Source organism: Scyliorhinus torazame, chromosome 12 (assembly GCF_047496885.1).
Source record: "Scyliorhinus torazame isolate Kashiwa2021f chromosome 12, sScyTor2.1, whole genome shotgun sequence".
In the NCBI taxonomy this organism is placed as follows: domain Eukaryota; kingdom Metazoa; phylum Chordata; class Chondrichthyes; order Carcharhiniformes; family Scyliorhinidae; genus Scyliorhinus; species Scyliorhinus torazame.
Window position 1 is genome coordinate 92,196,281 of NC_092718.1, and position 22,714 is coordinate 92,218,994.

Here is a 22,714-nt window from a genome sequence, read left to right on the forward strand (position 1 = left end):
CTAATACAGAACCGAAGGCAGGAGTGAGCTCCCTAACACAGAACCTAACACAGGAGTGAGCTCCCTAACACAGAACCTAACACAGGAGTGAGCTCCGTAACACAGAACCAAAGGCAGGAGTGAGCTCCCTAACACAGAACCGAAGGCAGGAGTGAGCTCCCTAACACAGAATCGAAGACAGGAGTGAGCTCCCTAACACAGAACCTAACACAGGAGTGAGCTCCCTAACACAGAACCGAAGACAGGAGTGAGCTCCGTAACACATAACCGAAGGCAGGAGTGAGCTCCCTAATACAGAACCTAACATAGGAGTGAGCTCCCCAACACAGAACCTAACACAGGAGTGAGCTCCGTAACACAGAACCGAAGACAGGAGTGAGCTCCCCAACACTGATCCGAAGACGGGAGTGAGCTCCCTAACACAGAACCGAAGACAGGAGTGAGCTCCCCAACACAGAATCGAAGACAGGAGTGAGCTCCCCAACACAGAACCGAAGACGGGAGTGAGCTCCCCAACACAGAACCTAACACAGGAGTGAGCTCCGTAACACAGAACCGAAGACGGGAGTGAGCTCCCTAACACAGAACCTAACACAGGAGTGAGCTCCGTAACACAGAACCGAAGACGGGAGTGAGCTCCCTAACACAGAACCGAAGGCAGGACTGAGCTCCGTAATGCAGAACTGAAGGGAAGACCTTGCTCGATCGCTGTTTGTTAAACACTTTCAAAATCCTCAACTGTGTATATTCTAATTCGGCAGAGAGGCGGCGGGGGGGGGGGGGGGGGGGATATCTTCCTGCCAGTTCTAATTATGATGCTGTGAATGGATAGCAAGTAAGGAGGCGGCACAGTGGCTGTGGTCAGCACTGCTGCCTCACAGCTCCAGGGTCCCAGGTTCAATTCCAGCCTTGGGTGACCGTATGGAGTTTGCACGTTCTCCCCGTGTCTGTGTGCGATTCCACCGGGTGCTCCGGTTTCCTCCCACAGTCCAAATATGTGCAAGTTAGGTGGATTGGCCATAATAATTTGCCCTTCGTGTTCAAAGATTACATGGGGTTACTGGTTGCGGGGATGGGGCAGGGGCCTAGGTAGCGTGCTCCTTCAGAGGGTCGCTACACACTCGATGGGCAGCATGGCCTCCTTCTGCAATGTAGGAATTCTATGATCCTATGACCCCTGCATTTCCAATTTCAAAAGACGTGCTATTAGGTAATTTAGCATTGTAAATTCTCCCTCTGTACCCGAACAGGCGCCGGAAAGTGGTGACTCGGGGCTTTTCACAGTATCTTCATTGCAGTGTTAATGTATGCCTACTTGTGACAATAAAGATTATTATTATTACACACGGCTACTGGGAAAAAATAATTTCACTTCACATCAATGAACAGAGTCTGAATTTAAGGTGATTGGTAAAAAGAATGAAAAGCAACATGTGGTTAGAAACTAGAATTGGGATTATGCTGGATAATTTATTTTAAACAGAAAGTTCCGGGCTGGGGGAATAGATTAAAGACACTTACCCACTATCAGAAACACAGTGAGAATAGTAGCGAAAGTCTTCATGGTTTCTCTTTGCGGTGGGACTGCGGGGGAGGAAAAGCACAAATTAAATAAATATACAAAAGAGCCACATTCAATCCGTAAACGACAATTAAAACTGCGGAATTACTCCCAGCCTGTGTGAAATGACAAATTACCCGCTCTCTGTCTCTGTGCTGTGGGTTTGCAGCCTCTGTGCCTCAGTGATGTGGCTATGCTTGGGCTAGTCCCCTTTTATAGAACCGAGTGAGGAAGGGTTACTGAGGGTTAGCGAACAAGTTGTGACAGTTCCTCCGCCCACACTCTCCCACCACAAACTTGTTCCAATTCTGCCCCTTGGCGTTCCGTGTGGGTTGTGCGTGTTTTTGTTTTAATTTGTTATTATCTTCATTGAAGCAGCGCTGACATTTATCAAGCACAGAATCTGATCGCCTTCACTCTTTGCGGTTACTGGGTGTCAGAGACGCGCTGTACACAATGTTCCCACTCCTGTTGTCCCATTCATCTCCCAATCACATGATTCTGACTCCCAAAGCTTCGCTAAAACGGAGAATTCCCCAGCACAATGGTTTCCTCAATCACTGCATTCTCTTGTATCCTTTTCTCTCTCTCATCTCTCTCCTTCCTTCTCTCTCTCTCTCTCCCCCCGTTCTTGCTCCTTCATTGATTGAATCTCCACTGCAGCATTGTGTCCAGTTCTGGGTGTCAGACCTTCAGGAGGATGTGGAGTTATTTGAGCGAGAGAGAGTGGGCGCAGAGAAAGATTCAGGAGGATGTGGAGTTAACAGAGAGAGAGAGAGGGTGAAGAGAAAGATTCAGGAGGATGTGGAGGCATCAGAGAGAGAGAGAGGGTGCAGAGAAAGATTCAGGAGGATGTGGAGTTGTCAGAGAGAGAGAGAGGGGGGCGCAGAGAAAGATTCAGTAGATTGTGGAGTTATCAGAGAGAGAGAGAGAGAGGGGGTGCACAGAAAGGTTCAGGAGGATGTGGAGTTACCAGAGAGAGAGAGAGAGGGTGAAGAGAAAGATACAGGAGGATGTGGAGTTAACAGAGAGAGAGAGAGAGGGTGAAGAGAAAGATTCAGGGGGATGTGGAGGCATCAGAGACAGAGAGGGTGCAGAGAAAGATTCAGGAGGATGTGGAGGTATCAGAGAGAGAGAGAGGGTGCAGAGAAAGATTCAGGAGGATGTGGAGGTATCAGAGAGAGAGAGAGGGTGCAGAGAAAGATTCAGGAGGATGTGGAGTTGTCAGAGAGAGAGAGAGGGGGCGCAGAGAAAGATTCAGTAGATTGTGGAGTTATCAGAGAGAGAGAGAGAGGGGGTGCACAGAAAGATTCAGGAGGATGTGGAGTTAACAGAAAGAGAGAGGGTGCAGAGAAAGATTCAGGAGGATGTGGAATTATTAGAGAGAGAAGGAGAGGGTGCAGACAAAGATTCAGGAGGATGTGGAGCTATTAAAGAGAAATGGAGAGGTTGCAGAGAAAGATTCAGGAGAATGTGGAGTTATCACAGAGAGAGAGAGGGCGCAGAGAAAGATTCAGGAGGATGTGGAGTTATTCGAGAGAGAGAGAGAGGATGCAGAGAAAATTCAGGACGATGTGGAGTTATTCGAGAGAGAGAGAGAGGGTGCAGAGAAAGATTCAGGAGGATGTGGAGTTATCACAGAAAGAGAGAGGGCGCAGAGAAAGATTCAGGAGGATGTGGAGTTGTTCGAGAGAGGGTGCAGAGAAAGATTCAGGAGGATGTGGAGTTATTTGAGCGAGAGAGAGAGGGTGCAGAGAAACATTCAGGAGGATGTGGAGTTATCAGAGAGAGAGAGGGTGCAGAGAAACATTCAGGAGGATATGGAGTTATTTGAGCGAGAGAGAGAGGGTGCAGAGAAAGATTCAGGAGGATGTGGAGTTATTAGAGAGAGCACAGAGAAAGATTCAGGAGGATGTGGAGTTATCAGAGAGTGAGCGAGAGAGACAGGTTGCAGAGAAAGATTCAGGAGGATGTGGAGTTATTAGAGAGAGAGGGCACAGAGAAAGATTCAGGAGAATCTGGAGTTTTCAGAAAGAGAGAGAGGGTGCAGAGAAAGATTCAGGAGGATGTGCAGTTATCAGAGAGATAGAGAGAGACAGGGTGCAGAGAAAGATTCAGGAGGATGTGGAGTTATCAGAGAGAGAGAGAGAGGGTGAAGAGAAAGAATCAGGAGGCTGTGGAGTTATCAGATAGAGAGAGAGGGTGCAGAGAAAGATTCAGGAGGATGTGCAGTTATCAGAGAGATAGAGAGAGACAGGGTGCAGAGAAAGATTCAGGAGGATGTGGAGTTATCAGAGAGAGAGAGAGGGTGCAGAGAAAGATTCAGGAGGATGTGCAGTTATCAGAGAGATAGAGAGAGACAGGGTGCAGAGAAAGATTCAGGAGGATATGGAGTTATCAGAGAGAGAGAGAAAGAGCGTGCAGAGAAAGATTCAGGAGGATGTGGAGTTATCAGAGAGAGAGTTGGTGCAGAGAAAGATTCAGGAGGATGTGGGGTTATCAGAGAGAGAGAGGGTGCAGGGAAAGATTCAGGAGGATATGGAATTATCAGCGAGAGAGAGAGAGAGGGTGCAGAGAAAGATTCAGGAGGTGTGGAGTTATCAGAGAGAGAGTTGGTGCAGAGAAAAATTCAGGAGGATGTGGGGTTATCAGAGAGAGAGCGAGGGTGCAGAGAATGATTCAGGAGGATGTGCAGTTATCAGAAGGAGAGAGAGGGTACAGAGAAAGATTCAGGAGGATGTCGAGTTATCAGAAGGAGAGAGAGGGTGCAGAGAAAGATTCAGGAAGATATGGAGTTATCAGAGAGAGAGAGAGGGTTCAGAGAAAGATTCAGGAGGATGTGCAGTTATCAGAAGGAGAGAGAGAGTGCGGAGAAAGATTCAGGATGATGTGGAGTTATTAGAGCGAGAGAGAGAGGGTGCAGAGAAAGATTCAGGAGGATGTGGGCTTATTAGAGAGAGAGAGATAGGGTGCAGAGAAAGAGTCAGGAGAATGTGGAGTTATCAGAGGGAGAGAGAGAGAGGGTGCAGAGAAAGATCCAGGTGGATGTGGAGTTGTCAGAGAGAGAGAGAGGGTGCAGAGAAAGATTCAGGAGGATGTGCAGTTATCAGAGAGAGAGAGAGTGAAGGCGCAGAGAAAGATTCAGGAGGATCTGGAGCTATCAAAGAGAGAGAGAGAGAGAGGGTGCAGAGAAAGATTCAGATGGATGTGGAGTTATCAGAGAGTGGGAGAGAGAGAGAGAGGGTGCACAGAAAGATTCAGAAGGCTGTGGAGTTATTAGAGTGAGAGAGAGGGTGCAGAGAAAGATTGAGGAGGATGTGGAATTATCAGAGATACAGAGAGAGAGATGGTGCAGAGACAGATTCAGGAGGCTATGCAATTATCAGAGAGAGAGAGGGAGAGAGGGTGCAGAGAAAGATTCAGGAGGATGTGCAGTTTTCAGAGAGATAGAGAGAGACAGGGCGCAGAGAAAGATTCAGGAGGATGTGGAGTTACTTGCGCAAGAGAGAGAGGGTGCAGAGAAAGATTCAGGAGGATGTGGAGTTATTAGAGAGAGAGAGATCGGGTTCAGAGAAAGATTCAGGAGAATCTGGAGTTATCAGAGGGAGAGAGAGAGAGAGAGAGGGTGCAGAGAAAGATTCAGGAGGATGTGGAGTTATCAGAGAGAGAGAGAGGGTGCAGGGAAAGATTCAGGAGGATATGGAGTTATCAGAGAGAGAGAGAGAGAGGGTGCAGAGAAAGATTCAGGAGGATGTGGAGTTATCAGAGAGAGAGTTGGTGCAGAGAAAGATTCAGGAGGATGTGGGGTTATCAGAGAGAGAGGGAGGGAGCAGAGAAAGATTCTGGAGGATATGGAGTTATCAGAGAGAGAGAGGGTGCAGAGAATGATTCAGGAGGATGTGCAGTTATCAGAAGGAGAGAGAGGGTGCAGAGAAAGATTCAGGAGGATGTGCAGTTATCGGAGAGTGGGAGAGAGAGAGAGAGGGTGCAGAGAAAGAATCAGGAGGCTGTGGAGTTATCAGAGATAGAGAGGGGGTACACAGAAAGATTCAGGAGGATGTGCAGTTATCAGAGAGATAGAGAGAGAGACAGGGTGCAGAGAAAGATTGAGGAGGATGTAGAGTTATTTGCGCGCGAGAGAGAGAGGGTGCAGAGAAAGATTCAGGAGAATCTGGAGTTATCAGAGGGAGAGAGAGAGAGAGAGAGAGGGTGCAGAGAAAGATTCAGGAGGATGTGGAGTTATCAGAGAGAGAGAGGGTGCAGGGAAAGATTCAGGAGGATATGGAGTTATCAGAGAGAGAGAGAGGGTGCAGAGAAAGATTCAGGAGGATGTGGAGTTATCAGAGAGAGAGATGGTGCAGAGAAAGATTCAGGAGAATGTGGGGTTATCAGAGAGAGAGGGAGGGTGCAGAGAAAGATTCTGGAGGATATGGAGTAATCAGAGAGAGAGAGAGAGGGTGCAGAGAATGATTCAGGAGTATGTGCAGTTATCAGAAGGAGAAAGAGGGTGCAGAGAAAGATTCAGGAGGATGTGGTGTTATCAGAAGGAGAGAGAGGGTGCAGAGAAAGATTCAGGAGGATGTGGAGTTATTAGAGCGAGAGAGAGAGGGTGCAGAGAAAGATTCTGGAGGATATGGAGTAATCAGAGAGAGAGAGGGTGCAGAGAATGATTCAGGAGTATGTGCAGTTATCAGAAGGAGAAAGAGGGTGCAGAGAAAGATTCAGGAGGATGTGGTGTTATCAGAAGGAGAGAGAGGGTGCAGAGAAAGATTCAGGAGGATGTGGAGTTATTAGAGCGAGAGAGAGAGGGTGCAGAGAAAGATTCAGGAGGATGTGGACTTTTAGAGAGAGAGAGATAGGGTGCAGAGAAAGAGTCAGGAGAATGTGGAGTTATCAGAAGGAGAGAGAGGGTGCAGAGAAAGATTCAGGAAGATATGGAGTTATCAGAGAGAGAGAGAGGGTTCAGAGAAAGATTCAGGAGGATGTGCAGTTATCAGAAGGAGAGAGAGGGTACAGAGAAAGATTCAGGAGGATGTCGAGTTATCAGAAGGAGAGAGAGGGTGCAGAGAAAGATTCAGGAAGATATGGAGTTATCAGAGAGAGAGAGAGGGTTCAGAGAAAGATTCAGGAGGATGTGCAGTTATCAGAAGGAGAGAGAGAGTGCGGAGAAAGATTCAGGATGATGTGGAGTTATTAGAGCGAGAGAGAGAGGGTGCAGAGAAAGATTCAGGAGGATGTGGGCTTATTAGAGAGAGAGAGATAGGGTGCAGAGAAAGAGTCAGGAGAATGTGGAGTTATCAGAGGGAGAGAGAGAGAGGGTGCAGAGAAAGATCCAGGTGGATGTGGAGTTGTCAGAGAGAGAGAGAGGGTGCAGAGAAAGATTCAGGAGGATGTGCAGTTATCAGAGAGAGAGAGAGTGAAGGCGCAGAGAAAGATTCAGGAGGATCTGGAGCTATCAAAGAGAGAGAGAGAGAGAGGGTGCAGAGAAAGATTCAGATGGATGTGGAGTTATCAGAGAGTGGGAGAGAGAGAGAGAGGGTGCACAGAAAGATTCAGAAGGCTGTGGAGTTATTAGAGTGAGAGAGAGGGTGCAGAGAAAGATTGAGGAGGATGTGGAATTATCAGAGATACAGAGAGAGAGATGGTGCAGAGACAGATTCAGGAGGCTATGCAATTATCAGAGAGAGAGAGGGAGAGAGGGTGCAGAGAAAGATTCAGGAGGATGTGCAGTTTTCAGAGAGATAGAGAGAGACAGGGCGCAGAGAAAGATTCAGGAGGATGTGGAGTTACTTGCGCAAGAGAGAGAGGGTGCAGAGAAAGATTCAGGAGGATGTGGAGTTATTAGAGAGAGAGAGATCGGGTTCAGAGAAAGATTCAGGAGAATCTGGAGTTATCAGAGGGAGAGAGAGAGAGAGAGAGGGTGCAGAGAAAGATTCAGGAGGATGTGGAGTTATCAGAGAGAGAGAGAGGGTGCAGGGAAAGATTCAGGAGGATATGGAGTTATCAGAGAGAGAGAGAGAGAGGGTGCAGAGAAAGATTCAGGAGGATGTGGAGTTATCAGAGAGAGAGTTGGTGCAGAGAAAGATTCAGGAGGATGTGGGGTTATCAGAGAGAGAGGGAGGGAGCAGAGAAAGATTCTGGAGGATATGGAGTTATCAGAGAGAGAGAGGGTGCAGAGAATGATTCAGGAGGATGTGCAGTTATCAGAAGGAGAGAGAGGGTGCAGAGAAAGATTCAGGAGGATGTGCAGTTATCGGAGAGTGGGAGAGAGAGAGAGAGGGTGCAGAGAAAGAATCAGGAGGCTGTGGAGTTATCAGAGATAGAGAGGGGGTACACAGAAAGATTCAGGAGGATGTGCAGTTATCAGAGAGATAGAGAGAGAGACAGGGTGCAGAGAAAGATTGAGGAGGATGTAGAGTTATTTGCGCGCGAGAGAGAGAGGGTGCAGAGAAAGATTCAGGAGAATCTGGAGTTATCAGAGGGAGAGAGAGAGAGAGAGAGAGGGTGCAGAGAAAGATTCAGGAGGATGTGGAGTTATCAGAGAGAGAGAGGGTGCAGGGAAAGATTCAGGAGGATATGGAGTTATCAGAGAGAGAGAGAGGGTGCAGAGAAAGATTCAGGAGGATGTGGAGTTATCAGAGAGAGAGATGGTGCAGAGAAAGATTCAGGAGAATGTGGGGTTATCAGAGAGAGAGGGAGGGTGCAGAGAAAGATTCTGGAGGATATGGAGTAATCAGAGAGAGAGAGAGAGGGTGCAGAGAATGATTCAGGAGTATGTGCAGTTATCAGAAGGAGAAAGAGGGTGCAGAGAAAGATTCAGGAGGATGTGGTGTTATCAGAAGGAGAGAGAGGGTGCAGAGAAAGATTCAGGAGGATGTGGAGTTATTAGAGAGAGAGAGATAGGGTGCAGAGAAAGAGTCAGGAGAATGTGGAGTTATCAGAGTGAGAGAGAGAGAGGGTGCAGAGAAAGATCCAGGTGGATGTGGAGTTGTCAGAGAGAGAGAGAGGGTGCAGAGAAAGATTCAGGAGGATGTGCAGTTATCAGAGAGAGAGAGAGTGAAGGCGCAGAGAAAGATTCAGGAGGATCTGGAGCTATCAAAGAGAGAGAGAGAGAGAGGGTGCAGAGAAAGATTCAGATGGATGTGGAGTTATCAGAGAGTGGGAGAGAGAGAGAGAGGGTGCACAGAAAGATTCAGAAGGCTGTGGAGTTATTAGAGTGAGAGAGAGGGTGCAGAGAAAGATTGAGGAGGATGTGGAATTATCAGAGATACAGAGAGAGAGATGGTGCAGAGACAGATTCAGGAGGCTATGCAATTATCAGAGAGAGAGAGGGAGAGAGGGTGCAGAGAAAGATTCAGGAGGATGTGCAGTTTTCAGAGAGATAGAGAGAGACAGGGCGCAGAGAAAGATTCAGGAGGATGTGGAGTTACTTGCGCAAGAGAGAGAGGGTGCAGAGAAAGATTCAGGAGGATGTGGAGTTATTAGAGAGAGAGAGATCGGGTTCAGAGAAAGATTCAGGAGAATCTGGAGTTATCAGAGGGAGAGAGAGAGAGAGAGAGGGTGCAGAGAAAGATTCAGGAGGATGTGGAGTTATCAGAGAGAGAGAGAGGGTGCAGGGAAAGATTCAGGAGGATATGGAGTTATCAGAGAGAGAGAGAGAGAGGGTGCAGAGAAAGATTCAGGAGGATGTGGAGTTATCAGAGAGAGAGTTGGTGCAGAGAAAGATTCAGGAGGATGTGGGGTTATCAGAGAGAGAGGGAGGGAGCAGAGAAAGATTCTGGAGGATATGGAGTTATCAGAGAGAGAGAGGGTGCAGAGAATGATTCAGGAGGATGTGCAGTTATCAGAAGGAGAGAGAGGGTGCAGAGAAAGATTCAGGAGGATGTGCAGTTATCGGAGAGTGGGAGAGAGAGAGAGAGGGTGCAGAGAAAGAATCAGGAGGCTGTGGAGTTATCAGAGATAGAGAGGGGGTACACAGAAAGATTCAGGAGGATGTGCAGTTATCAGAGAGATAGAGAGAGAGACAGGGTGCAGAGAAAGATTGAGGAGGATGTAGAGTTATTTGCGCGCGAGAGAGAGAGGGTGCAGAGAAAGATTCAGGAGAATCTGGAGTTATCAGAGGGAGAGAGAGAGAGAGAGAGAGGGTGCAGAGAAAGATTCAGGAGGATGTGGAGTTATCAGAGAGAGAGAGGGTGCAGGGAAAGATTCAGGAGGATATGGAGTTATCAGAGAGAGAGAGAGGGTGCAGAGAAAGATTCAGGAGGATGTGGAGTTATCAGAGAGAGAGATGGTGCAGAGAAAGATTCAGGAGAATGTGGGGTTATCAGAGAGAGAGGGAGGGTGCAGAGAAAGATTCTGGAGGATATGGAGTAATCAGAGAGAGAGAGAGAGGGTGCAGAGAATGATTCAGGAGTATGTGCAGTTATCAGAAGGAGAAAGAGGGTGCAGAGAAAGATTCAGGAGGATGTGGTGTTATCAGAAGGAGAGAGAGGGTGCAGAGAAAGATTCAGGAGGATGTGGAGTTATTAGAGCGAGAGAGAGAGGGTGCAGAGAAAGATTCTGGAGGATATGGAGTAATCAGAGAGAGAGAGGGTGCAGAGAATGATTCAGGAGTATGTGCAGTTATCAGAAGGAGAAAGAGGGTGCAGAGAAAGATTCAGGAGGATGTGGTGTTATCAGAAGGAGAGAGAGGGTGCAGAGAAAGATTCAGGAGGATGTGGAGTTATTAGAGCGAGAGAGAGAGGGTGCAGAGAAAGATTCAGGAGGATGTGGACTTTTAGAGAGAGAGAGATAGGGTGCAGAGAAAGAGTCAGGAGAATGTGGAGTTATCAGAAGGAGAGAGAGGGTGCAGAGAAAGATTCAGGAAGATATGGAGTTATCAGAGAGAGAGAGAGGGTTCAGAGAAAGATTCAGGAGGATGTGCAGTTATCAGAAGGAGAGAGAGGGTACAGAGAAAGATTCAGGAGGATGTCGAGTTATCAGAAGGAGAGAGAGGGTGCAGAGAAAGATTCAGGAAGATATGGAGTTATCAGAGAGAGAGAGAGGGTTCAGAGAAAGATTCAGGAGGATGTGCAGTTATCAGAAGGAGAGAGAGAGTGCGGAGAAAGATTCAGGATGATGTGGAGTTATTAGAGCGAGAGAGAGAGGGTGCAGAGAAAGATTCAGGAGGATGTGGGCTTATTAGAGAGAGAGAGATAGGGTGCAGAGAAAGAGTCAGGAGAATGTGGAGTTATCAGAGGGAGAGAGAGAGAGGGTGCAGAGAAAGATCCAGGTGGATGTGGAGTTGTCAGAGAGAGAGAGAGGGTGCAGAGAAAGATTCAGGAGGATGTGCAGTTATCAGAGAGAGAGAGAGTGAAGGCGCAGAGAAAGATTCAGGAGGATCTGGAGCTATCAAAGAGAGAGAGAGAGAGAGGGTGCAGAGAAAGATTCAGATGGATGTGGAGTTATCAGAGAGTGGGAGAGAGAGAGAGAGGGTGCACAGAAAGATTCAGAAGGCTGTGGAGTTATTAGAGTGAGAGAGAGGGTGCAGAGAAAGATTGAGGAGGATGTGGAATTATCAGAGATACAGAGAGAGAGATGGTGCAGAGACAGATTCAGGAGGCTATGCAATTATCAGAGAGAGAGAGGGAGAGAGGGTGCAGAGAAAGATTCAGGAGGATGTGCAGTTTTCAGAGAGATAGAGAGAGACAGGGCGCAGAGAAAGATTCAGGAGGATGTGGAGTTACTTGCGCAAGAGAGAGAGGGTGCAGAGAAAGATTCAGGAGGATGTGGAGTTATTAGAGAGAGAGAGATCGGGTTCAGAGAAAGATTCAGGAGAATCTGGAGTTATCAGAGGGAGAGAGAGAGAGAGAGAGGGTGCAGAGAAAGATTCAGGAGGATGTGGAGTTATCAGAGAGAGAGAGAGGGTGCAGGGAAAGATTCAGGAGGATATGGAGTTATCAGAGAGAGAGAGAGAGAGGGTGCAGAGAAAGATTCAGGAGGATGTGGAGTTATCAGAGAGAGAGTTGGTGCAGAGAAAGATTCAGGAGGATGTGGGGTTATCAGAGAGAGAGGGAGGGAGCAGAGAAAGATTCTGGAGGATATGGAGTTATCAGAGAGAGAGAGGGTGCAGAGAATGATTCAGGAGGATGTGCAGTTATCAGAAGGAGAGAGAGGGTGCAGAGAAAGATTCAGGAGGATGTGCAGTTATCGGAGAGTGGGAGAGAGAGAGAGAGGGTGCAGAGAAAGAATCAGGAGGCTGTGGAGTTATCAGAGATAGAGAGGGGGTACACAGAAAGATTCAGGAGGATGTGCAGTTATCAGAGAGATAGAGAGAGAGACAGGGTGCAGAGAAAGATTGAGGAGGATGTAGAGTTATTTGCGCGCGAGAGAGAGAGGGTGCAGAGAAAGATTCAGGAGAATCTGGAGTTATCAGAGGGAGAGAGAGAGAGAGAGAGAGGGTGCAGAGAAAGATTCAGGAGGATGTGGAGTTATCAGAGAGAGAGAGGGTGCAGGGAAAGATTCAGGAGGATATGGAGTTATCAGAGAGAGAGAGAGGGTGCAGAGAAAGATTCAGGAGGATGTGGAGTTATCAGAGAGAGAGATGGTGCAGAGAAAGATTCAGGAGAATGTGGGGTTATCAGAGAGAGAGGGAGGGTGCAGAGAAAGATTCTGGAGGATATGGAGTAATCAGAGAGAGAGAGAGAGGGTGCAGAGAATGATTCAGGAGTATGTGCAGTTATCAGAAGGAGAAAGAGGGTGCAGAGAAAGATTCAGGAGGATGTGGTGTTATCAGAAGGAGAGAGAGGGTGCAGAGAAAGATTCAGGAGGATGTGGAGTTATTAGAGCGAGAGAGAGAGGGTGCAGAGAAAGATTCTGGAGGATATGGAGTAATCAGAGAGAGAGAGGGTGCAGAGAATGATTCAGGAGTATGTGCAGTTATCAGAAGGAGAAAGAGGGTGCAGAGAAAGATTCAGGAGGATGTGGTGTTATCAGAAGGAGAGAGAGGGTGCAGAGAAAGATTCAGGAGGATGTGGAGTTATTAGAGCGAGAGAGAGAGGGTGCAGAGAAAGATTCAGGAGGATGTGGACTTTTAGAGAGAGAGAGATAGGGTGCAGAGAAAGAGTCAGGAGAATGTGGAGTTATCAGAGGGAGAGAGAGAGAGGGTGCAGAGAAAGATTCAGGTGGATGTGGAGTTATCAGAGAGAGAGAGGGGGTGCAGAGAAAGATTCAGAAGGATGTGCAGTTATCAGAGAGAGAGAGAGAGTGAAGGTGCAGAGAAAGATTCAGGAGGATCTGGAGCTATCAAAGAGAGAGAGAGAGAGAGAGGGTGCAGAGAAAGATTCAGGTGGATGTGGAGTTATCAGAGAGAGAAAGAGGGAGCAGAGAAAGATTCAGAAGGATGTGGAGTTATCAGAGAGTGGGAGAGAGAGAGAGAGGGTGCACAGAAAGATTCAGGAGGCTGTGGATTTATTAGACTGAGAGAGAGGGTGCAGAGAAAGATTGAGGAGGATGTGGAGTTATCAGAGACACAGAGAGAGAGAGGGTGAAGAGACAGATTCAGGCGGCTATGCAATTATCAGAGAGAGAGAGGGAGAGAGGGTGCAGAGAAAGATTCAGGAGGATGTGGAGTTATTAGAGAGAGAGGGAGAGAGGGTGTAGAGAAAAATTCAGGAGGATGTGGAGTTATCAGAAAGAGAGAGAGGGTGCAGAGAAAGATTCAGGAGGATGTGGAGTTATTAGAGTGAGAGCGAGGCGGTGCAGAGAAAGATTCAGGAGGATGTGGAGCTATTGGAGAGAGAGATGGAGAGGTTGCAGAGAAAGATTCAGGAGGATGTGGAGTTATCAGAGAGAGAGAGGGTGCAGGGAAAGATTCAGGAGGATGTGGAATTATCAGAGTGAGAGAGGATGCAGAAAATTATTCAGGAGGATATGGAGTTATCTGAGAGAGAGAGAGAGAGAGGGTGCAGAGACAGATTCAGGAGGATGTGGAGTTATCAGAGAGAGAGAGGAGGTTCAGAGAAAGATTCAGGAGGATGTGCAGTTATCAGAAGGAGAGAGAGCGTGCAGAGAAAGATTCAGGAGGATGTGGAGCCATCAAAGAGAGAGAGTGTGCAGAGAAATATTCAGGTGGATGTGGAGTTATCAGAGAGAGAGAGAGGGTGCAGAGAAAGTTTCAGGAGGATGTGCAGCTATCAGAGAGAGAGAGAGTGAATGCGCAGAGAAAGATTCAGGAGGACGTGGAGCTATCAAAGAGAGAGAGAGGGAGAGGGTGCAGAGAAAGATTCAGGTGGATGTGGAGTTATCAGAGAGAGAGAGAGGGTGCAGAGAAAGATTCAGAAGGATGTGGAGTGATCAGAGGGAGAGAGAGAGAGAGGGTGCAGAGAAAGATTCAGGAGGATGTGGAGTTATCAGAGAGAGAGAGGGTGCAGGGAAAGATTCAGGAGTATATGGAGTTATCAGAGACAGAGCGAGAGAGAGGGTGCAGAGAAAGATTCAGGAGGATGTGGAGTTATCAGAGAGGTAGATGGTGCAGAGAAAGATTCAGGAGGATGTGGGGTTATCAGAGAGAGAGGGAGGGTGCAGAGAAAGATTCTGGAGGATATGGAGTTATCAGAGAGAGAGAGGGTGCAGAGAATGATTCAGGAGTATGTGCAGTTATCAGAAGGAGAGAGAGGGTGCAGAGAAAGATTCAGGAGGATGTGGTGTTATCAGAAGGAGAGAGAGGGTGCAGAGAAAGATTCAGGAGGATGTGGAGTTATTAGAGCGAGAGAGAGAGGGTGCAGAGAAAGATTCAGGAGGATGTGGAATTATTAGAGAGAGAGAGATAGGGTGCAGAGAAAGAGTCAGGAGAATGTGGAGTTATCAGAGGGAGAGAGAGAGAGGGTGCAGAGAAAGATTCAGGTGGATGTGGAGTTGTCAGAGAGAGAGAGGGTGCAGAGAAAGATTCAGAAGGATGTGGAGTTATCAGAGAGTGGGAGAGAGAGAGAGGGTGCACAGAAAGGTTCAGGAGGCTGTGGAGTTATAAGAGTGAGAGAGAGGGTGCAGAGAAAGATTGAGGAGGATGTGGAGTTATCAGAGACACAGAGAGAGAGAGGGTGAAGAGACAGATTCAGGAGGCTATGCAATTATCAGAGAGAGAGAGGGAGAGAGGGTGCAGAGAAAGATTCAGGAGGATGTGGAGTTATTAGAGAGAGAGGGAGAGAGGGTGTAGAGAAAGATTCAGGAGGATGTGCAGTTATCGGAGTGAGAGAGAGGATGCAGAAAATTATTCAGGAGGATATGGAGTTATCAGAGAGAGAAAGATAGGGTGCAGAGACAGATTCAGGAGGATGTGGAGTTATCAGAGAGAGAGAGGCGGTTCAGAGAAAGATTCAGGAGGATGTGCAGTTATCAGAAGGAGAGAGAGCGTGCGGAGAAAGATTCAGGAGGATGTGGAGTTATTAGAGCGAGAGAGAGAGGGTGCAGAGAAAGAGTCAGGAGAATGTGGAGTTTTCAGAGGGAGAGAGAGAGAAGGTGCAGAGAAAGATTCAGGAGGATGTGGAGCTATCAAAGAGAGAGAGAGGGTGCAGAGAAAGATTCAGGTGGATGTGGAGTTATCAGAGAGAGAGAGAGAGGGTGCAGAGAAAGATTCAGAAGGATGTGGAGTTATCAGAGAGAGAGAGGAGGTTCAGAGAAAGATTCAGGAGGATGTGCAGTTATCAGAAGGAGACGGAGCGTGCAGAGAAAGATTCAGGAGGATGTGGAGTTATTAGAGCGAGAGAGAGAGGGTGCAGAGAAAGAGTCAGGAGAATGTGGAGTTTTCAGAGGGAGAGAGAGAGAGAAGGTGCAGAGAAAGATTCAGGAGGATGTGGAGCTATCAAAGAGAGAGAGGGTGCACAGAAAGATTCAGGTGGATGTGGAGTAATCAGAGAGAGAGAGAGGGTGCAGAGAAAGATTCAGGAGGATGTGCAGTTATCAGAGAGAGAGAGAGTGAATGCGCAGAGAAAGATTCAGGAGGATGTGGGGCTATCAAAGAGAGAGAGAGAGAGAGAGAGAGGGTGCACAGAAAGATTTAGGAGGCTGTGGAGCTATTAGAGTGAGAGAGAGGGGGCAGAGAAAGATTGAGGAGGATGTGGAGTTATCAGAGAGACAGAGAGAGAGAGGGTGCAGAGACAGATTCAGGAGGATATGCAATTATCAGAGAAAGAGAGGGAGAGAGGGTGCAGAGAAAGATTCAGGAGGATGTGGAGTTATCAGAGAGAGAGAGTGTGCAGAGAAAGATTCAGAAGGATGTGGAGATAGTAGAGAGAGAGAGAGAGGGTGCAGAGAAAGATTCAGGAGGATGTGGAGCTATAAGAGAGAGTGATATGGAGAGTTTGCAGAGAAAGATTCAAGAGGATGTGGAGTTATCAGAGAGAGAGAGGGTGCAGGGAAAGATTCAGGAGGATGTGGAGTTATCAAAGAGAGAGAGGGTGCACAGAAAGATTCAGGAGGATGTGGAGTTATCAGAGTCAGAGGGAGAGAGGTTGCAGAGAAAGATTCAGGAGGATGTGGCGTTATCAGAGAGAGAGAGCAGGTGCAGAGAAAGATTCAGGAGGATGTGGAGGTATCAGAGAGAGAGGGAGAGAGCGCGCAGAGAAAGATTCAGGAGGATGTGGAGTTATCAGAAGGAGAGAGAGGGTGCAGAGAAAGATTCAGTAGGATATGGAGTTATCAGAGAGAAAGAGAGGGTGCAGAGAAAGATTCATGAGGATGTGCAGTTATCAGAAGGAGAGAGAGGGTGCAGAGAAAGATTCAGGATGATATGGAGTTATCAGAGAGAGAGAGAGAGTGCAGAGAAAGATTCAGGAGGATGTGGAGATAGTAGAGAGAGAGAGAGAGAGTGCAGAGAAAGATTCAGGAGGATGTGGAGCTATAAGAGAGAGTGAGATGGAGAGTTTGCAGAGAAAGATTCAAGAGGATGTGGAGTTATCAGAGAGAGAGAGGGTGCAGGGAAAGATTCAGGAGGATGTGGAGTTATCAGAGTGAGAGAGAGGATGCAGAGAAAGATTCAGGAGGATGTGGAGGTATCAGAGAGAGAGGGAGAGAGCGCGCAGAGAAAGATTCAGGAGGATGTGGAGTTATCAGAAGGAGAGAGAGGGTGCAGAGAAAGATTCAGTAGGATATGGAGTTATCAGAGAGAGAGAGAGGGTGCAGAGAAAGATTCATGAGGATGTGCAGTTATCAGAAGGAGAGAGAGGGTGCAGAGAAAGATTCAGGATGATATGGAGTTATCAGAGAGAGAGAGAGAGTGCAGAGAAAGATTCAGGAGGATGTGTAGTTATTATAGCGAGAGAGAGAGGGTGCAGAGAAAGAGTCAGGAGAATGTGGAGTTTTCAGAGGGAGAGAGAGAGAGAAGGTGCAGAGAAAGATTCAGGAGGATGTGGAGCTATCAAAGAGAGAGGGTGCAGAGAAAGATTCAGGTGGATGTGGAGTTATCAGAGAGAGAGAGAGAGGGTGCAGAGAAAGATTCAGAAGGATGTGGAGTTATCAGAGAGAGAGAGGAGGTTCAGAGAAAGATTCAGGAGGATGTGCAGTTATCAGAAGGAGAGGGAGCGTGCAGAGAAAGACTCAGGAGGATGTGGAGTTATTAGAGCGAGAGAGAGAGGGTGCAGAGAAAGATTCAGGAGGATGTGGAGCTATCAAAGAGAGAGAGGGTGCACAGAAAGATTCAGGTGGATGTGGAGTTATCAGAGTCAGAGGGAGAGAGGTTGCAGAGAAAGATTCAGGAGGATGTGGCGTTATCAGAGAGAGAGAGCAGGTGCAGAGAAAGATTCAGGAGGATGTGGAGGTATCAGAGAGAGAGGGAGAGAGCGCGCAGAGAAAGATTCAGGAGGATGTGGAGTTATCAGAAGGAGAGAGAGGGTGCAGAGAAAGATTCAGTAGGATATGGAGTTATCAGAGAGAGAGAGAGGATGCAGAGAAAGATTCATGAGGATGTGCAGTTATCAGAAGGAGAGAGAGGGTGCAGAGAAAGATTCAGGATGATATGGAGTTATCAGCGAGAGAGAGAGAGTGCAGAGAAAGATTCAGGAGGATGTGTAGTTTTTAGAGCGAGAGAGAGAGGGTGCAGAGAAAGAGTCAGGAGAATGTGGAGTTTTCAGAGGGAGAGTGAGAGAGAAGGTGCAGAGAAAGATTCAGGAGGATGTGGAGCTATCAAAGAGAGAGAGAGGGTGCAGAGAAAGATTCAGGTGGATGTAGAGTTATCAGAGAGAGAGAGAGAGGGTGCAGAGACAGATTCAGGAGGATATGCAATTATCAGAGAAAGAGAGGGAGAGAGGGTGCAGAGAAAGATTCAGGAGGATGTGGAGTTATCAGAGAGAGAGAGTGTGCAGAGAAAGATTTAGAAGGATGTGGAGATAGTAGAGAGAGAGAGAGAGAGTGCAGAGAAAGAGTCAGGAGGATGTGGAGCTATAAGAGAGAGTGAGGTGGAGAGTTTGCAGAGAAAGATTCAAGAGGATGTGGAGTTATCAGAGAGAGAGAGGGTGCAGGGAAAGATTCAGGAGGATGTGGAGTTATCAGAGTGAGAGAGAGGATGCACAGAAAGGTACAGGAGGATATGGAGTTATCAGAGTCAGAGGGAGAGAGGTTGCAGAGAAAGATTCAGGAGGATGTGGCGTTATCAGAGAGAGAGAGCAGGTGCAGAGAAAGATTCAGGAGGATGTGGAGGTATCAGAGAGAGAGGGAGAGAGCGCGCAGAGAAAGATTCAGGAGGATGTGGAGTTATCAGAAGGAGAGAGAGGGTGCAGAGAAAGATTCAGTAGGATATGGAGTTATCAGAGAGAGAGAGAGGGTGCAGAGAAAGATTCATGAGGATGTGCAGTTATCAGAAGGAGAGAGAGGGTGCAGAGAAAGATTCAGGATGATATGGAGTTATCAGAGAGAGAGAGAGAGTGCAGAGAAAGATTCAGGAGGACGTGTAGTTATTAGAGCGAGAGAGAGAGGGTGCAGAGAAAGAGTCAGGAGAATGTGGAGTTTTCAGAGGGAGAGAGAGAGAGAAGGTGCAGAGAAAGATTCAGGAGGATGTGGAGCTATCAAAGAGAGAGGGTGCAGAGAAAGATTCAGGTGGATGTGGAGTTATCAGAGAGAGAGAGAGAGGGTGCAGAGAAAGATTCAGAAGGATGTGGAGTTATCAGAGAGAGAGGAGGTTCAGAGAAAGATTCAGGAGGATGTGCAGTTATCAGAAGGAGAGGGAGCGTGCAGAGAAAGATTCAGGAGGATGTGGAGTTATTAGAGCGAGAGAGCGAGGGTGCAGAGAAAGATTCAGGAGGATGTGGAGCTATCAAAGAGAGAGAGGGTGCACAGAAAGATTCAGGTGGATGTGGAGTTATCAGAGTCAGAGGGAGAGAGGTTGCAGAGAAAGATTCAGGAGGATGTGGCGTTATCAGAGAGAGAGAGCAGGTGCAGAGAAAGATTCAGGAGGATGTGGAGGTATCAGAGAGAGAGGGAGAGAGCGCGCAGAGAAAGATTCAGGAGGATGTGGAGTTATCAGAAGGAGAGAGAGGGTGCAGAGAAAGATTCAGTAGGATATGGAGTTATCAGAGAGAGAGAGAGGGTGCAGAGAAAGATTCATGAGGATGTGCAGTTATCAGAAGGAGAGAGAGGGTGCAGAGAAAGATTCAGGATGATATGGAGTTATCAGAGAGAGAGAGAGAGTGCAGAGAAAGATTCAGGAGGATGTGTAGTTTTTAGAGCGAGAGAGAGAGGGTGCAGAGAAAGAGTCAGGAGAATGTGGAGTTTTCAGAGGGAGAGTGAGAGAGAAGGTGCAGAGAAAGATTCAGGAGGATGTGGAGCTATCAAAGAGAGAGAGAGGGTGCAGAGAAAGATTCAGGTGGATGTGGAGTTATCAGAGAGATAGAGAGAGGGTGCAGAGACAGATTCAGGAGGATATGCAATTATCAGAGAAAGAGAGGGAGAGAGGGTGCAGAGAAAGATTCAGGAGGATGTGGAGTTATCAGAGAGAGAGAGTGTGCAGAGAAAGATTCAGAAGGATGTGGAGATAGTACAGAGAGAGAGAGAGAGTGCAGAGAAAGATTCAGGAGGATGTGGAGCTATAAGAGAGAGTGAGATGGAGAGTTTGCAGAGAAAGATTCAAGAGGATGTGGAGTTATCAGAGAGAGAGAGGGTGCAGGGAAAGATTCAGGAGGATGTGGAGTTATCAGAGTGAGAGAGAGGATGCACAGAAAGGTACAGGAGGATATGGAGTTATCAGAGTCAGAGGGAGAGAGGTTGCAGAGAAAGATTCAGGAGGATGTGGCGTTATCAGAGAGAGAGAGCAGGTGCAGAGAAAGATTCAGGAGGATGTGGAGGTATCAGAGAGAGAGGGAGAGAGCGCGCAGAGAAAGATTCAGGAGGATGTGGAGTTATCAGAAGGAGAGAGAGGGTGCAGAGAAAGATTCAGTAGGATATGGAGTTATCAGAGAGAGAGAGAGGGTGCAGAGAAAGATTCATGAGGATGTGCAGTTATCAGAAGGAGAGAGAGGGTGCAGAGAAAGATTCAGGATGACATGGAGTTATCAGAGAGAGAGAGAGAGTGCAGAGAAAGATTCAGGAGGACGTGTAGTTATTAGAGCGAGAGAGAGAGGGTGCAGAGAAAGAGTCAGGAGAATGTGGAGTTTTCAGAGGGAGAGAGAGAGAGAAGGTGCAGAGAAAGATTCAGGAGGATGTGGAGCTATCAAAGAGAGAGAGAGGGTGCAGAGAAAGATTCAGGTGGATGTGGAGTTATCAGAGAGAGAGAGAGAGGGTGCAGAGAAAGATTCAGAAGGATGTGGAGTTATCAGAGAGAGAGAGGAGGTTCAGAGAAAGATTCAGGAGGATGTGCAGTTATCAGAAGGAGAGGGAGCGTGCAGAGAAAGATTCAGGAGGATGTGGAGTTATTAGAGCGAGAGAGAGAGGGTGCAGAGAAAGATTCAGGAGGATGTGGAGCTATCAAAGAGAGAGAGGGTGCACAGAAAGATTCAGGTGGATGTGGAGTTATCAGAGAGAGAGAGAGGGTGCAGAGAAAGATTCAGGAGGATGTGCAGTTATCAGAGAGAGAGTGAATGCGCAGAGAAAGATTCAGGAGGATGTGGAGCTATCAAAGAGAGAGAGAGAGAGGGTGCACTGAAAGATTCAGAAGGATGTGGAGTTATCAGAGAGTGGGAGAGAGAGAGAGAGAGAGGGTGCACAGAAAGATTTAGGAGGCTGTGGAGCTATTAGAGTGAGAGAGAGGGGGCAGAGAAAGATTGAGGAGGATGTGGAGTTATCAGAGAGACAGAGAGAGAGAGGGTGCAGAGACAGATTCAGGAGCATATGCAATTATCAGAGAAAGAGAGGGAGAGAGGGTGCAGAGAAAGATTCAGGAGGATGTGGAGTTATCAGAGAGAGAGAGTGTGCAGAGAAAGATTCAGAAGGATGTGGAGATAGTAGAGAGAGAGAGAGAGGGTGCAGAGAAAGATTCAGGAGGATGTGGAGCTATAAGAGAGAGTGAGATGGAGAGTTTGCAGAGAAAGATTCAAGAGGATGTGGAGTTATCAGAGAGAGAGAGGGTGCAGGGAAAGATTCAGGAGGATGTGGAGTTATCAGAGTGAGAGAGAGGATGCAGAGAAAGGTACAGGAGGATATGGAGTTATCAGAGTCAGAGGGAGAGAGGTTGCAGAGAAAGATTCAGGAGGATGTGGCGTTATCAGAGAGAGAGAGCAGGTGCAGAGAAAGATTCAGGAGGATGTGGAGGTATCAGAGAGAGAGGGAGAGAGCGCGCAGAGAAAGATTCAGGAGGATGTGGAGTTATCAGAAGGAGAGAGAGGGTGCAGAGAAAGATTCAGTAGGATATGGAGTTATCAGAGAGAGAGAGAGGGTGCAGAGAAAGATTCATGAGGATGTGCAGTTATCAGAAGGAGAGAGAGGGTGCAGAGAAAGATTCAGGATGATATGGAGTTATCAGAGAGAGAGAGAGTGCAGAGAAAGATTCAGGAGGATGTGTAGTTATTAGAACGAGAGAGAGAGGGTGCAGAGAAGGATTCAGGAGAATGTGGAGATATTAGAGAGAGAGAGATAGGATGCAGTGAACGAGTCAGGAGAATGTTGAGTTATCAGAAGGAGAAAGAGGAGAGGGTGCAGAGAAAGATTCAGGAGGATGTTGAGTTATTCCGGAGAGAAAAAGAGGGTGCAGAGAAAGATTCAGTGAGATGTGGAGCTATCAGAGAGAGAGAGTGGGAGAGGGTGCAGAGAAAGATTCAGGAGGATGTGCAGTTATCAGAAGGAGAGAGAGGGTGCAGAGAAAGATTCAGGAGTTATCAGAGAGAGAGGGTGCAGGGTAAGATTCAGGAGGTTGTGCAGTTATTAGAGTGAGAGTGAGGATGCAGAGAAAGATTCAGGAGGATGTGCAGTTATCAGAGAGAGAGAGTGAAGGCGCAAAGAAAGATTCAGGAGGATGCGGAGCTATCCACGAGAGAGAGAGAGAGAGCGGGTGCAGAGAAAGATTCAGACGGATGTGGAGTTGTGGGAGAGAGAGAGAGAGAGAGGGTGCAGATAAAGATTCAGGAGGATGTGCAGTTATCAGAGAGATAGTGAGAGACAGGGTGCAGAGAATGATTCAGGAGGATGTGGTGTTATTTGTGTGAGAGAGAGAGGGGGGGCAGAGAAAGGTTCAGGAGGATGTGGAGTTATTAGAGAGAGAGATCGGGTTCAGAGAAAGATTCAGGAGAATCTGGAGTTATCAGAGGGAGAGAGAGAGAGAGAGGGTGCAGAGAAAGATTCTGGAAGATGTGGAGCTATTAGAGAGAGAGAGATGGAGAGGGTGCAGAGAAAGATTCAGGAGGATGTGGAGTTACCAGAGAGAGAGAGGGTGCAGAGAAAGATTCAGGAGGATATGGAGTTATCAGAGAGAGAGAGAGAGAGAGGGTGCAGAGAAAGATTCAGGAGGATGTGGAGTTATCAGACAGAGAGAGATGGTGCAGAGAAAGATTCAGGAGGATGTGGAGTTATCAGAGGGAGAGAGAGAGAGAGAGGGTGCAGGGAAAGATTCAGGAGGATGTGGAGTTATCAGAGAGAGAGAGAGGGTGTAGAGTAAGATTCTGGAGGATATGGAGTTATCAGAGAGAGAGACGGTGCAGAGAATGATTCAGGAGGATGTGGAGTTATCAGAAGGAGAGAGAGGATGCAGAGAAAGATTCA

The 22,714-nt window shown here is 47.6% G+C and overlaps 1 protein-coding gene across 1 annotated transcript in view; it reads right to left on the reverse strand.

Annotated features, from left to right (window-relative positions):
- LOC140387085 (uncharacterized) overlaps positions 1–22,714 on the reverse strand; it is a 126,949-nt gene that overhangs the window by 23,971 nt on the left and 80,264 nt on the right. Inside the window, exon 6 of the mRNA XM_072470094.1 lies at positions 1,522–1,584. Within this exon, the coding sequence (XP_072326195.1) occupies positions 1,522–1,584 (63 nt within the window). The remainder of the gene's footprint in view (positions 1–1,521; positions 1,585–22,714) is intronic.